Source organism: Pholcus phalangioides, unplaced genomic scaffold (genome assembly GCF_987345545.1).
Source record: "Pholcus phalangioides strain wild (caught in Gottingen) unplaced genomic scaffold, Ppha-v1.0 ptg000008l_1, whole genome shotgun sequence".
Classification (NCBI taxonomy): Eukaryota; Metazoa; Arthropoda; class Arachnida; order Araneae; family Pholcidae; genus Pholcus; species Pholcus phalangioides.
The window spans coordinates 53,974,988-53,988,924 of record NW_028301601.1 but is presented as its reverse complement, the minus strand read 5'-3'; the positions used below and the strand labels follow the sequence as shown (position 1 = coordinate 53,988,924).

The 13,937-nt window shown below is 40.1% G+C and overlaps 1 protein-coding gene and 1 pseudogene across 1 annotated transcript in view; one reads left to right on the top strand and one right to left on the bottom strand.

Moving 5' to 3' along the window:
* LOC149084519 (uncharacterized) overlaps positions 1-13,937 on the bottom strand; it is a 41,206-nt gene that overhangs the window by 426 nt on the left and 26,843 nt on the right. The window contains exons 3-4 of the mRNA XM_089235494.1: positions 7,032-7,182; positions 3,775-3,945 (exon numbers count right to left, since the gene is read on the bottom strand). Of these exons, the coding sequence (XP_089091620.1) occupies positions 3,775-3,945; positions 7,032-7,182 (322 nt within the window). The remainder of the gene's footprint in view (positions 1-3,774; positions 3,946-7,031; positions 7,183-13,937) is intronic.
* On the top strand, positions 3,287-3,363 carry LOC149084520 (U6 spliceosomal RNA; annotated as a pseudogene).

Below are 13,937 nucleotides of genomic sequence, written 5' to 3'. Positions count from 1 at the left end.
CTCGGCTGACTGGAAATGTTCTGTGGTAAAAATTCCCATAATAGTGTTTTTTATACTTTTCTTAAAATTCTTCCAGCTTGTTCCATATCCAGACTCTTTTAAATAAATAACGGTATTTCGTGTTGTATAAATAGATATTTTCTGTATAAAAAATATCCTGATCAGGGCATAAAAGTGATAACAACAAATGATAATATATAGAACGATACCTGTCGACAGGACAAGAAAATAATCCGGGGGGGGGGGGCAAGGATGAAATGGTACGATATCTGTTTGAAATTTTGAAAAGATGCACACAAAATAAAAGGAGGAACCCATTTGGCAGAACTAACACCATCTGGAATTGATGATTCTAGAGAAATGCAGAAAAGATATGACAACCCAGTGCCATTATGTCGGCCTTGTGGCTTAATCGCCGGAAAAAAGTCGCCAAGGGAAGTGGTGACCAATATTGAAGCTGTTCAGATTGTTCTGCAATGTACGTCACAGATTTTGACATATTCTGCTTTAGGGGTATGTATGATTCGGTAGAATACTTCTAATCTAAACTAGTTTACACAAGACCTGTTTGGATTACTCAGGTTGTTTTAACCATCAAACATACAGTTGCGAATAGATAGGCTTAGTAGGCTGCTCGACTCGCTTATTAATTATTTATCGTGATTTGCAGAACATGCGATTCACTGCAAGGAAAATTCACAGACGACAGGTTCATGATTATAATGTCTATAATAATAACATAGTAAGTAAGTGAGCGGCCAAGTAAGTGATCAAATAAGTGAGTGAGCATGTAATGGCTAAGTGAGTGATCAAATGAGTGAGTGGGAGAGAGTAAGTGAACGACCTAATGAGTTGGTGAAGAGCGAGAGCGAATAACAAATCAAGTGACTCATTTAATTTCTCATTTACTGAATTTGCTACTCGCTGTTCACCATATCAATTGCTCCCTTGCTCATCCATCCACTCAAGTAATTGTTCATTTACCCATGCAATTACTTGCTCATTCATCCACACACTTAATTGCTCATTCACTGATTCATTTGCTCAATTGTCTAACTGTAGGCTGTGGATTTTCTGGTGGTGAACATTCTGGACACGATTCTAAACCTTTTGATGTACTCATACTGAAATCTACATAGTAGAGCACTGTCCCTGCATTGTGGTGTGAGGTTCTGATAAATTTTGGCACATCCTCTGATAATAACAATCAGATCACTGCTCTTTGTCGCACACAGATAATGGCTATATTTACATTGATGAAATGTGGCCAGAGATGGTTTTTTGATCTTCCAGTGTGGACCAGAAACTTACTGACACTTATTGTACATCTATTAGTGAAAGGGAAAGGGTTCTAAAACTTTTGTATCCCATGGGCCTCCTTCGCCAATTCAATGAAATCGATGAATCCCTTTACAAAATTATATTCAGTTTGAAGCAGTGTAAAAACGAGTTGTTTTCTCAATCAAGCTCGCTGCCTCCCCCTTTTCCCAGAAATGTCTCCAAGGATCAAAGGCCCTGTGGATCCTGATTAAGAACCCCAGCGTTAGTGCATCTAGGGGATGTGGTGTGGCTTCTGACTACAGAAATCGAATCACTGCTTAACCCCTACCTTAGCACACACTGATAGTGTAATGCATACATGCTCAATCTATGGCTGGGAAGCAAAATGTGGCCCACAACAAATAAACCATGCTAGTGACCCTTGGCACATTTCCTGATCATTTAAGCTACTAACGCTGCATATTCAGATCATTTAAGCGACTCCAATAACATTTCTAAACTATTTGAGTCACCTACTACTCACCTCCAGTTCACTTAAGTGGCCCACAACATTTTCATAGTGGCTCTTTACACAAATCCAGATGATTTAAGTGATTCAAAGCACATTTCCAGATCACTTAAGTTGCCTGTGGCACATTCCTAGATATCTCAAGTGGCCCGTAACACATTTCCAAACCAATGAAGTTGCCCATACTCCCCAAAAGGTTGAGCACCCTTGGTGTGCCACAAAGACTATGCTTACACATTGCAGGGGTGGGAAGTGACTTAGTCCATTTCGGAGCAGCTTTGGAGCAGCGAAATTCAGGATTTGGAGCAGTTTTGGAGCAGCAAAATATGGGATTCGAAGCAGATATTTATAAATTGGAGCAGTGAAATTAACAACAATATTTTCGTTAACCCTCAACCCTTTTCAAAATAAAACTGCACTGTCTTTTGTTATCAAACATCTTTTTGTCAGCTTGATTTTTGTTTTTGGTGTTTTAGGCTTTTGACACCTTGTTTGAAGGAGCGGCTGTCATAAAATTTTTTGCACCCGTCTATTTAAGATGATTTTTGCTTACTGAGGGCACTATTTGCTGGCTTGAACAGCAGCACTTCAAATGAACCAAAAAAAATTTTATAAGTTTTTCATTTTTTTATACTTGGAAAGAAATTGTTGCAAAATGGGAGAGAATTTCGGAAGAATCAACTCGATGTTTGGCGATTCAGCACTCATTATCTGGCGAGATTGGCGATCTGACACTCGTTATTTGGCGAGATTGACGATTTAACGCTCGTTATTTGGCAACATTGGCGATTTAACGCTCGTTATTCGGCAAAGTTTCTAAACTAACATTCGTAATTCGGCGGACATGCGCTTTTTACTCCCGAAATGAGAATTTTTTTCACGAGAATGGTTTGCAATGCCTTTCAGCTTTAAAGTGCAAATTCGAGTGTTTCCGTTAAAAAAAAAAAGTCGTCACTGGAAGCAGCAGAAATTACTGTAGTCGATTGTCATTGTGTTAAATCCTGATGTTTCGTGAAAAAAAATTTCATTCCGGGAGTAAAAAGCGCATGTCTGCCGAATTACGAATGTTAGTTTAGAAACTTTGCCGAATAACGAGCGCTAAATCAAGCGTTAAGCGGGGTTTCGCGATGGAAAGCCCGATCAAGGGGCGATAGTTTAAGTATAGTCGAGCAGGATGGCGCAAGATATTAGTTTTGGCGCAATTGGCGCAGAGTTTCCACCCCTGACATTGATGCAATAAGACCCAAAATGATTTTTCTTTTTCTTCTTCTACTGAGGTCCAGGAACAACAGGTCACACTTAGTGTATAGCTGTTAGTGCAAGGGTTCTTGACTTTCTGTTTTCTATGGATCTCCTGTACCAATTAAATGAAGGCCACAAACCCCTTTACAAAATAAGGTTCAAGTGTACAGCAGTGTATAAATGAGTTGTTTTCTGATTCAAGCTCACTGCCCCACCCCAAAATATATATCAAGATCAAGGGCTCTGTGGACTCTGCCGAAACAATGCAGGGAAGATTAGTATGGCCCTCTGAGCAAAGATGACATGCAATTCGTGAAGCGTTCCACATTTTTTGAGTGGTCCGAAGCCTATACAGGAATTCCTCTCTTAGTTTAAAACCGCAGCGTTAATGCATCAGCAATCTCAAAAATAGGCTACGTGAATTTCGCCTAAACATTAAAAAAAAAAAACCTTCAAGAGAAATGTAAACTTGAAAAAACTTCAAACAGAAATTCTTCATTAGTATTAGTACAAGTTTGGACACATGAAAATAAGTCTTGATAAGCAGAATATGCTAAAAACTGTTGCAGAACAATCGTGGGAAGAATTTTAAAGAAACTATTATGGGTAATTTCAACTGCAGAACATTTCTGGTCTGCTGAGGGCTCATTGCAGAATAATGCAAAGCATTCTGCTTTAGGAGCTAAGCGGGACCCACTGTATTTCACTATTTGCAAATAGGGAAAAATGTGAAAAAAACTCACTTTTGCGACTTCTTCGGGATACCACATAGCAGGTTCATAAGTTCCAGTCTTGCAGCGGTCACACTGCTGCCCATAAAGTTTCAAACAGACGGTGCCTTCACCCATCAGTGGATTAAGAATGAACCAGAATCCGACTCGTCCTTTCATTGATGTCCATCCATGGCCGCAGTCCTGCAAAAAATATGAAGCCCATAAGCTCTACAATATAATTTGGAAATTGTGTCAAAATACACACACTATCTACCACTAATAATGATGTGGAGGGGGGGGGGGAATTTGAACCAAAAAGTTTGGGGAAACTCTGAGTGTTTAAAAATTTGCAGATTGAACTTGAATTTGCATGCATGAGAAGAAGATTGACCAGCAATCTGTGGTATGGCGCTCTAAAGATAAGAATACACTAACATAAGGTTTGACAAAAAAAAGTTTAGGCGGCAGCAAAATTTCATGGGCGCCAAGGATATTTTTGTCAAAATCTGTCCAGAATAGCATATTTTTGGACTTGTCCGAGGCCCCTTTCCGTGCTACTACTACTACTAAAGCATGTACCTCGTCCGTATTCCTCTGTGGAATTTTTCACGTAAATTTCAGATAATTTTGTGTTGTCTTCAGGCTTCAATTAAGTTATCATACATGAAAAAAATTAGACGCCAATGTCAATTTTTCGGTTGCCATGGCAACCTGGCGCTTGTGATTGGTCCAACACAGGGGTGTTTTTAACCTTTTTATCCGCAACAAAATGACCAACTTTGCGACCTGTGGGTCTGTTTGGTTGTCAAAATTGGTTAAACTAGTGTTGCAATAAGTGCATTTATAACTAGACTGGAAGTGGATTTGTACGACACATTTTAAAATCTCAGTGATGACCCAAATTTGAGTTGCAACACCATAGGTTAATCCCTGCGCTGACAGAAGTGAAGTGGGCACGAAGTACTGGAACAAAAGGTATTGGGTTCTGTTTTTCTAAAGTCATATTACTGAAAAATAAACTAATGACTGGCTGTTACATTGACCAATCTGATACCAAGTACTACTGTTTCTTAAGAGTGCTCATTCTCCTGCAGAATTTCTAACGAATCAATATATGCCAGAATGTGTGTTCTGAGTAGTGTATGCGTAGCTCTAAAATGTATTTTTGTTGTCAGAGTTGTGCTTGTTTTGCTGGTGCTGCCATCTGTCATCCATACTTTGAAGTTAAGATGGTAAGTATTTGAATTTTCATGTTATTTAAGTATGATGAAGGTCTACCTGCTTTCTGTAGAGAGACTTTTGCAAATGAAAGGCAGTCTTGCATTTGTGCTCCGTAGTGGTAGCCAACCATGGCTTTGCCATCAACAGAGTTTGAACCTGGATCCTTACATGGATATCAACTACAGAGTTTAAAAATACAGTCAACGTTTGTTTTTACAAACCTGCATGAACGTGAAAAACTAGTTCATAAATAGGAAAGACATTTAAAAGAATTGCATATTGCTTAAGACTAGAACAGCGTTTCCCAAAGTGGGCAATATCGCAAGTGGGAATTGGGGCATAGAATGATCTGAGGGGAATAGTGTGTGTGTGTGTGGGGGGGGGGAGTAGAAGCTGTGAGTGTAGTATGTGGTCCAATGGGTTGGCTTGAGTTGGGAAGTGGTGAGAAATTTTTTTTTAAGAAGAGGGCGATGGAACAGAGAGAGAGAGAGAAAGTTAGGGACTAGAACACTGTTTTCCAAAGTGGGCAATATCATCCATTGGTGGGCGATGGAATGGTCTGGGGGGGGGGGGCTAAGAGTATAACATAGGATCCTATGGATTCACTTGAGTTGGGGGAGGGGCGATGAGAGGAAAAAAAATTTTTCATGAAGGGGTGATAGAACAAAAAGTTTAGGAAACTATGAACTAGAACATTAGTTCCTAAAAACGTGCAGTTCATGGATTATATCTAAAAATTTTTACTCACAAAGTAGAATGTTTTGTATTGTTCTGCAACAATATGCTGACTGGAAATGCTCTTCAGTAGTGTTTGCTACATTTTTCTTAAAACTCTAGATTGTTCTGCAGTAGCACTGATTGTTCTGTGATGTATGTTCCGGTTTTTTGCATATTCTGCTTTGGGGCTTTGTACACCCCCCCCCTCCCATATTCCTCATAGCTTTAAATAGTCACACTTCACTCACAATTTGAGATGATGAAGGTAGCAGCATTGAAATATCAGACAGGATACTAGATATAGATAGGCACCAGAAGATAGGGGCTGAGGCCATTTGAGCCCCCCCCCCCCCCGAAAGATTTTGTAAGGAGCATTCTTTCTTTCAAACTGAGCACAACTCCAGTTTAGCGCCATGCGGAATTTACTACCAAGTGAGTTGTGCCAGAAGTGTAAATGTATGTATAACTAACAGTCTGAGCGTAATGTGTGTACGTAACAGTCGTATATGTAGTGTTGTGACTGCTTTTTCAGTGCTGCCTTTTTCAGTGCATATTTCAGAAGTGAAGTGTGATGATAGAATATTTGTAGGCTGTTTGTAGGCCTGTTGCTCTGTTTGGCAAGACTTTTTAACGCCTCGAGAGATTGGCTTGCATTTGGGCCTTGAAGTTGGAAACCACAGAAAACAGCCGACCACCAATGTAGCACCACTGGTAGGGTTCGAATCATGACTACTCAACCACTACAGCGGTCAAATGTAAGCTTGCAAGGGGGTTAAGCCCCCCAATAATTTCTGAAAAGACAATACAATGTACCCTCCCTCTGCTGCCTATGAGCTTGAGTCCCGAGTTTCGTATATACAGGATGACCAGCAACTTTCAGCCCCCTTTTGTCCTCTGTTTTAGGTTTCCATAATTATTTGTTTTTTTTATTAGGAATTTTTTTTTCACTTTCAAACATATATCTCTTTTCCGCGACAGTGAGTGTTTTTGTGGGGTTTTTTTTCCGTTGACTAATAGCCATTTAAATTCCCAGAATTTTTTCTCTTTTTGCTTTTTTTGAGTTGGGAAAAGTTATTGTTGTGGCCAGTTTTATTGGTCAGAATAGTGATGCCATCTGTGTGAAAATTACGAAAAGTGACATCACTGAGAGTGCATTCGAAGGTGTCCTCCTTTCTCAGTTCTCGAATTTGGTAACCCTATTTAGGTACACACACTTTTTTTCCAGACTCTGCTACAGAGCTGGGCTGGAAGAGATCTCGGCAACAGGATAAATCTGATGGCAGAGTCCCGGTGTTCATTCATTCATGTTTAATTTCAATTATATCACAAAAATAAAATATATAACTCACCTCGCAACAAAAGCGAACTTTAGCAGAGTCTACAGTCGTATTCCATACGCCAGATGGAGGTTTCTGGTTCACAGGTAGAAGCAGCCATATGTGCGGAGCATATTGCGAGAAAAGCATCTTGAACTCTCTCTGCCATACTTGCTCCATTCCACTGAGGGGGAAAAAGAACCAATATTTGTTTTGAAATGTCACATAATTTTAATTATTCAAATTAAATTCATTTCTAGTGCAATCCACTAAATATCATGGTGACAAAGTATGGCTACTTTCAGAATCCAGTAGACCTGCCCATAGAACTAGGGATATTCTTAACCCATGGGGACCCATCCAAGAATAGTCTGGGGGCACATGCATGATATGTGATTCTCTGACCTCACTTGCATTACAATGGTGGTGGTAGGTTGAAATTGGTTTTCTGTGATTCCAAACTTTGAGGTGTAAATATGAGCCAATCTGATCTCCCCATGAAAAAGTCTCACCACAGAGAGCAACAGGCTTACAACAATAGAAGTATTCAATCATTACACTTCACTCATAGTTCGAAAAAACAGATGGTAGCCATTTGAGGCCCCCCCCCCCAGTAAATTTTATAAAGGAGCTGAACCCCCCCCCCCCCCAATAATTTCTGAAAAAACAATGCAACCTTCCTACAAAGCACCTTCCTCCTCTTGAGTATGCGCTTGAGTCTCATATATATGGAATGATCAGCAATTTTCAGCCCCTCACATCGCTGCTTCTTCACAAAAATATAACTGCAAAAACCTACAAGGGATGACAACAAGTGGCTCATGTAACCATGCAACATGGATACGATGGACACTGGGCAATGTACAATACATAATGGCAATATATAAAATTATAGCTCTGGGCTACAATTTTATGTATTTTGTGGGGGGAGGGGGTTAGTTTCTCTCATGGGCAAACGGGGTACATGCTCAAGGCCCACAAGTTTTCAGGGGCTTCTGTGATGCTTTTTATTTTATAAGGACGACCCATCCCTCTGCTTCAAAGAACACAATATTTGAGGTCTCAAGAATTCTTATTTGACCAGGGCCGGGGAAGAGATGGAGAATCGGGGCCCTGCATTACACAGCGTATACAGGAAGGCTGAAAAATATCCACTTAAATAATATATTGACACAATTTTATTAAAATCAACGCAGAAATTAATGAAAATATTAAATCAATAAAAAATCAAAACTAATGAAAATTAGAGCCTGATGATCTGAGAAAATGAAACAATTCCAGCACCATTACAAATTTATAATTAATGAAAGAAAAATTCCAGAATTCAGATAACTCAAAATTAAAGAAACAATTTTAAAAATTGATAGAGATTCAGAATTAATCCCCAGAATTAATGAAAACTCAGAATTAATGCAAGAAATAATTCCAGAATTGATGCAAGAAATAATTCCAGAATTGATGCAAGAAATAATTCCAGAATTGATGCAGATTCAGAATCAAAGAAAAATCTCAGAATTAATGAAAATTGAGAATCAATCAAAGAAAAAACAAAAAACAAATTCAGAACTAAACAAAAACCAGAATTGATGGAAATTCAGAATTAAAGGGGAAAAAACTCAAAACTGATGAAAATTCAGAATTAAAGGGGAAAAAAACCCAAAACTGGTGAAAATTCAGAATTAATCAAAGAAAAATCCCAGAATTGATGGAAATTCGGAATTAATGGAAGAAATAATTCCAGAATTGATGCAGATTCAGAATCAAAAAAAAATCTCAGAATTAATGAAAATTGAGAATCAATCAAAGAAAACCCCCCCAAAAAAACCAAATTCAGAATTAAACAAAAACCAGAGTTTATGGAAATTCAGAATCAAAAATCTCAGAATTGATGAAAATTCAGAATCAATCGAATAAAAATCCCAGAATTGAGAAGAATTCAAAATTAATGAAAGAAAAAAATCCCAAATAGACGTGCATTCAGAATCTATCAAGGAAAAAATTCCAGAATTGATGAAAATTCTGAATCAATCCAATAAAAAAAATCCAAGAATTGACAAATTCAGAATCAATACAATAAAAAAAAAATCCAAGAATTGACAAATTCAGAATTAATCAAAGAAGCAATCCCAAAATTCAGAATTAATCAAAGAAAAATCCCACAATTGATGAAAATTCAGAATTAATGGAAGAAATAATTCCAGAATTGATGGAAAATTTGGAATTAATGTAAGAAATAATTCCAAAATTGGTGGAGATTTAGAATAAAAAAAAAATCCGAATGGATGAAAATTGAGAATCAATCAGAAAGAATCCAGAAATTGATGAAAATTCCGAAGTCAAGAAATACCGAAATTGATGAAAATTCGGAATCAATCGAATAAAAAATCAGAATTCAGAATTAATGAAAGGAAAAACCCTAAAATAGATGGAAATTCAGAATCAAAATAATAATAAAAAAAAATCCAGAATTAATGAAAATTCAGAATCAATCATAGAAAAAATCCAAGAATTTGATAAAAATTCAGAATCAATCCAATAAAAAATTCCAGGTTTGATAAAAATTCAGATTTAAAGGGGAAAAACCCAGAACTGAAGAAAATTCAAAATTAATCAGAGAAAGAATCCCGAAATAGATGGAAATTCAGAATTAATGCAAGAAATAATTCCAGAATTGATGGGAAATTCAGAATTGTTGAAAATTCAGAATCAATCATAGACAAAATACAAGAATTGATACAAATTCTGAATTAATCAAAGGAAACTCCCAAAATAGGCTGAAATTTAAAATTGTTGCAAGAATCAGAATCAAAGAAAAATCCCAGAATTGAGAAGAAAATTCGGAATCAAAGGAAAAAAATCCCAGAATTGATGAGAGAAGTAATTTTCAGAATTTATGGAAATTTAAAATTGATGAAAATGTGCTGAAATCCAATCAATATTGAAAAACTGCATTTGATTTCACTTTCATTATAAAAACGCTCCTCCCCCAAAAAACCAAAAAAAAAACATGGGAAGCATGGTTTTCTGACTGACTCTTCAAAAAGAATTTGATAATGACATAAAAAAGTCAATCTTATGTTGCCAACCATTGATGTCAAAAACCAGGAACATCATTTTTAGATGTCTCATCGGTGGCCAGGCGGGTCTTTTCATCTGCCTCCAGCATCAAAGCCATGTGCTTACATGTATTCACACATCATAATACAAGCATCAATGCCTTATTTATTGTCAACCAAACTCTCCCATCACCTCTTTTTTATTTTTTTACCAAGTGTCTTTTCTCACTCCTGTATCCGGAATCAAAACACCAATAATTCTTGGTCCATAGCGCTACTTATAACACCAGTTTGACACCATCCAGTGACGATAACGTCTGTTGTTGAAGACATCTCCATTCAAGAACAGCTTGAGAGTCCAAGTAGGGTGTGGGATCTTGAGTGATTTAATGGTGTAATTATATCAATCGCGGACGCATCGGCCGATGACGGTGTTCAAAACTCCAGCTGTGCGCTGGATTCCTGTCACCCTCCTTCTTGGTGAGAATTTTCAGCGGCTCATTAGGTTGGTAGTGAGGGGATGTGCAGCTGCCATCCTAAACCTTCAGAATAGTTTCGAACACGTGTGTCGTATCCCGTCCAGTCGGTGGTGGGAATTCTGGAAATTAATTGCCCTACCAAAACACCACCAACACCACACCCGTTTGAACGTCAAGTGTTCAGGATCCATCACGTTGTCATCAGGGAGAAAAACTTCAGTGTCACCTCTTTCGACCGACTTTGAGATTGGGGGGGGGGGGTGTGTGCTGAAACTGGATATGATTAGGATGGAAAATTGTGCTACTTAATTTTGGTGACCCCCTCACTTGCGCATGCGGAAATGAGGTCTTGTTGCAAAACAATGCAAAACATTCTGCTTTGCGGCCGATGAGTCGCAGTCTCGGGAGCGTGCCCCCCTCCCCCCACCAATTAACTAGAATTTAACCCCGTAACTAGAATTTTTGCCGCCCCACAACTTTAAAACGGTTGTAACGGTGTTCTTTGTTCCCACCTAAAACTGCCCCCACCACCACCACCACCAATAGGCGTGAAGTCGACAGGGCTTTGTTCGTCCTGGGAGCCCAGGACGATATTCTTACCATTCTCTCGTTTTTTTACCTTATAAATCTGTTATAAGGTGTGCCTTTCCTTTGATAACTCGCTCAATATCATGTGTTCCCAGCCAGAACCGGGACCAGAGGGAGGCAAGGCAACTACTCCGGGTGGCAAAATTTAGGGGGCGACAGTTTTAGGTGGGAACCACTGCCATCTTAATGCATGGGTCCACCCGGGCACGGCCTTGGGCCTCAAGGGGAAAAGGGCCTCACAAAAATGAGAGGTGGTTGAAATTTCAAGAATTTTCCAGGTGGGGCCTAAAAACATCTCAGCCCGGGGGCCCATGGTGCTCTTTAAGACTGCTCTGGTGGGAACAAAAAATACTGATACAAAATTATCAACTTTTGAAGTTGTTGGGGCGGCAAAATCCTAGTAAAGCCTGGTTTTCCTAGGAGCAGGTTTTCTGTGCCGCGCGCAACGTGTTTCGCCCAGCGCGACACGCCGTCCACTCACCAGTAAGAAAAGCAGCATGACTGTTTTCCTACAGAGCGCAATACGTCTGACGACAGCGCTTTACGTCGGGCTTGACTGGCCGACTGCTTTTGGGGGAGTCAAATGCGTCGTGCGCCTCGGTTTTGCCGATATTCTCTTCACTCTTGTGTGTTTTCTTTCCCTTTCCTTCAAACCGGAGTATGCAGACGACAGAGTAGCTGATGCCAAAGCCATATACTTTATATAGCCGCCCTGATCTGATTCGCCTCGCTAGGAAAACACAAACGCGTAGCGTGATTATGTAACACGTTTCTCTCGGCGCGAAATAGTCTAATTCGGTTCACGCTGCGCAACAAACCCATTCCTAGGAAAACCCGGCTTTATTGCCCTGTTCCCAGCTGACCGAGTATCTGGTTACGGTCCTGCCTGTCTCATCCCTCGTAATGCAAAGGGGTAGAATACACATAAAGCAGAGGGCCGTAAAATCGGGCCTTAAAATGACCAACTCCGGCCACAATTACCAAAGACATCAAGGATGCATACGTCGCTCCTAACCCGAGTCCGTAATCACCGGCTATGCTACAGATAGTTCGAGGTTTTAGGCCACAACCACCAATAATGAAGTACATAATTCCATCGTCCTTGGAGTGCCCGACAATACCAAGAATGCGCCAGGTAAATAAACAAAATACCAGGGGCGTGTAAGGATATGTATACATATATATCAAGGCATCTCTTGCGATTCTCTGACACGAATTCCCTCGAGAATCACCACCACCAAGTCCTTGAAGGCCATCACCACCACCACCACCGTTTATTTTTCCAGCATTTCTCAAGATTTTTCTTTCCAACGCCGGCGGGGGAGTTGCGTAACCATTTGTTTGTATGTTGCAAAAGATAGTCATTTGCTTTTATTTCAAACGACATCAAATGACAAAAAAAAAAAAAGAGAGAAGAATATTTTTTTTTTTTGCTGACTATATCTTTGTTATCTGTGACGATGCTGTTTTATGGCAAGACACAAAAAAAGTAATTTTCTGGAGCCATTTTCCGTAGACACGATGATACTAAAAAAGAAAGTTCTGTTTTATGTATCAGGATACCTCTACGCTGAGTTGTCTACTTTCCGAGTTTTAATTGAATGATAAAAACGATGGCAAGATTGGCAGTACTGTACTTCCGGGTACATACTTTCTGAGCACACAACATCACGCCCCCCCCCCCACATACTGCAGCAGGATCATACCGTCTGCACATGCAGCATGACCCCCCCCCCATATTGAAGCAGTGCCTTCCGAGGTTAAGATGTTTGGCAGGCCCCATAATAGCGATTTTTTTGGGAGAAACAGGGAAATAAGAATCATCCCGGGCACCCAAGGATGGAGCCCTGTCAGCCTCGCCCTTGTGAGGGCCATGGGGGTAGACCGATGTCCCCCCCCCCCACTAAATTCGAGAGCGAGCGCCCTCCAAAACTTTAGGGCTTTCATTAATCCTGAAATTTGATTCTGAATTTTTTCCTGCTGATTGCCTGCATTAATTCTGAATTGAAGTATGCATAGGCGGAGATACGGGAGTGGGCAATGCCGCCCCCCCCCCCCAGAGTCGAAGGTAAAGCCGACTGATATAATATATTTGCGTATATATGAATTGACATCATCATCATCGTGCCCTCCTCAGACTTTCAAGTCTACCTCAGCCAATGCCGAGAAGGGTAGTGTGAATCTGCTCACAGCTAGGGGCTCTTGAGCTATGGGTCACGACGCAAACTAGATTCGCCGGGGCTATCTAGATATAAAGCGTTCGAATAAACTTAGGCCAGTCGTCCACTGGAAGGGGCTAACACGAACGAAAACATGTCGCGGAACAAGTCGTCCGTATGTGCAGGACGGAAGAATCGTCCTGGGAAAAGCTAGTTACGGGAGTCTAGGATAAGGTAGCCGTTTCAAAATTTTCTCTTGGACATTGAAACTGAAAAAATTACCACCTAGCACACAGGCATCTCCAACCCGTTACTCGCGAGCACCACGGTGCTCCCTAAAGTCCCCAGAGTGTTCGATTTCGTGCTCGCTTTCGTGATTTCGCTCCGATTTCGTGCGCCTTGTGCAAATTACATTCAATATGGGTGACCGGCCTTACACTCTGTTATAAATGCACTTATTGCATCATTGGCTTCACTAATTTCAAACAACAAATAGTCCCATGGGTCGCAAAACTGATCTTGCTGATTTATTCTGTCACGGCTGGGAAAGGTTAAGAACCCCTGTCGTTGAAGGTTCCCAACTCGATCCTAGTTGGCAACCCCCCCCCCCCCTCCGCTGCGTCTTTGTAAACAATAGCACCTTCCTTCATCAAGACA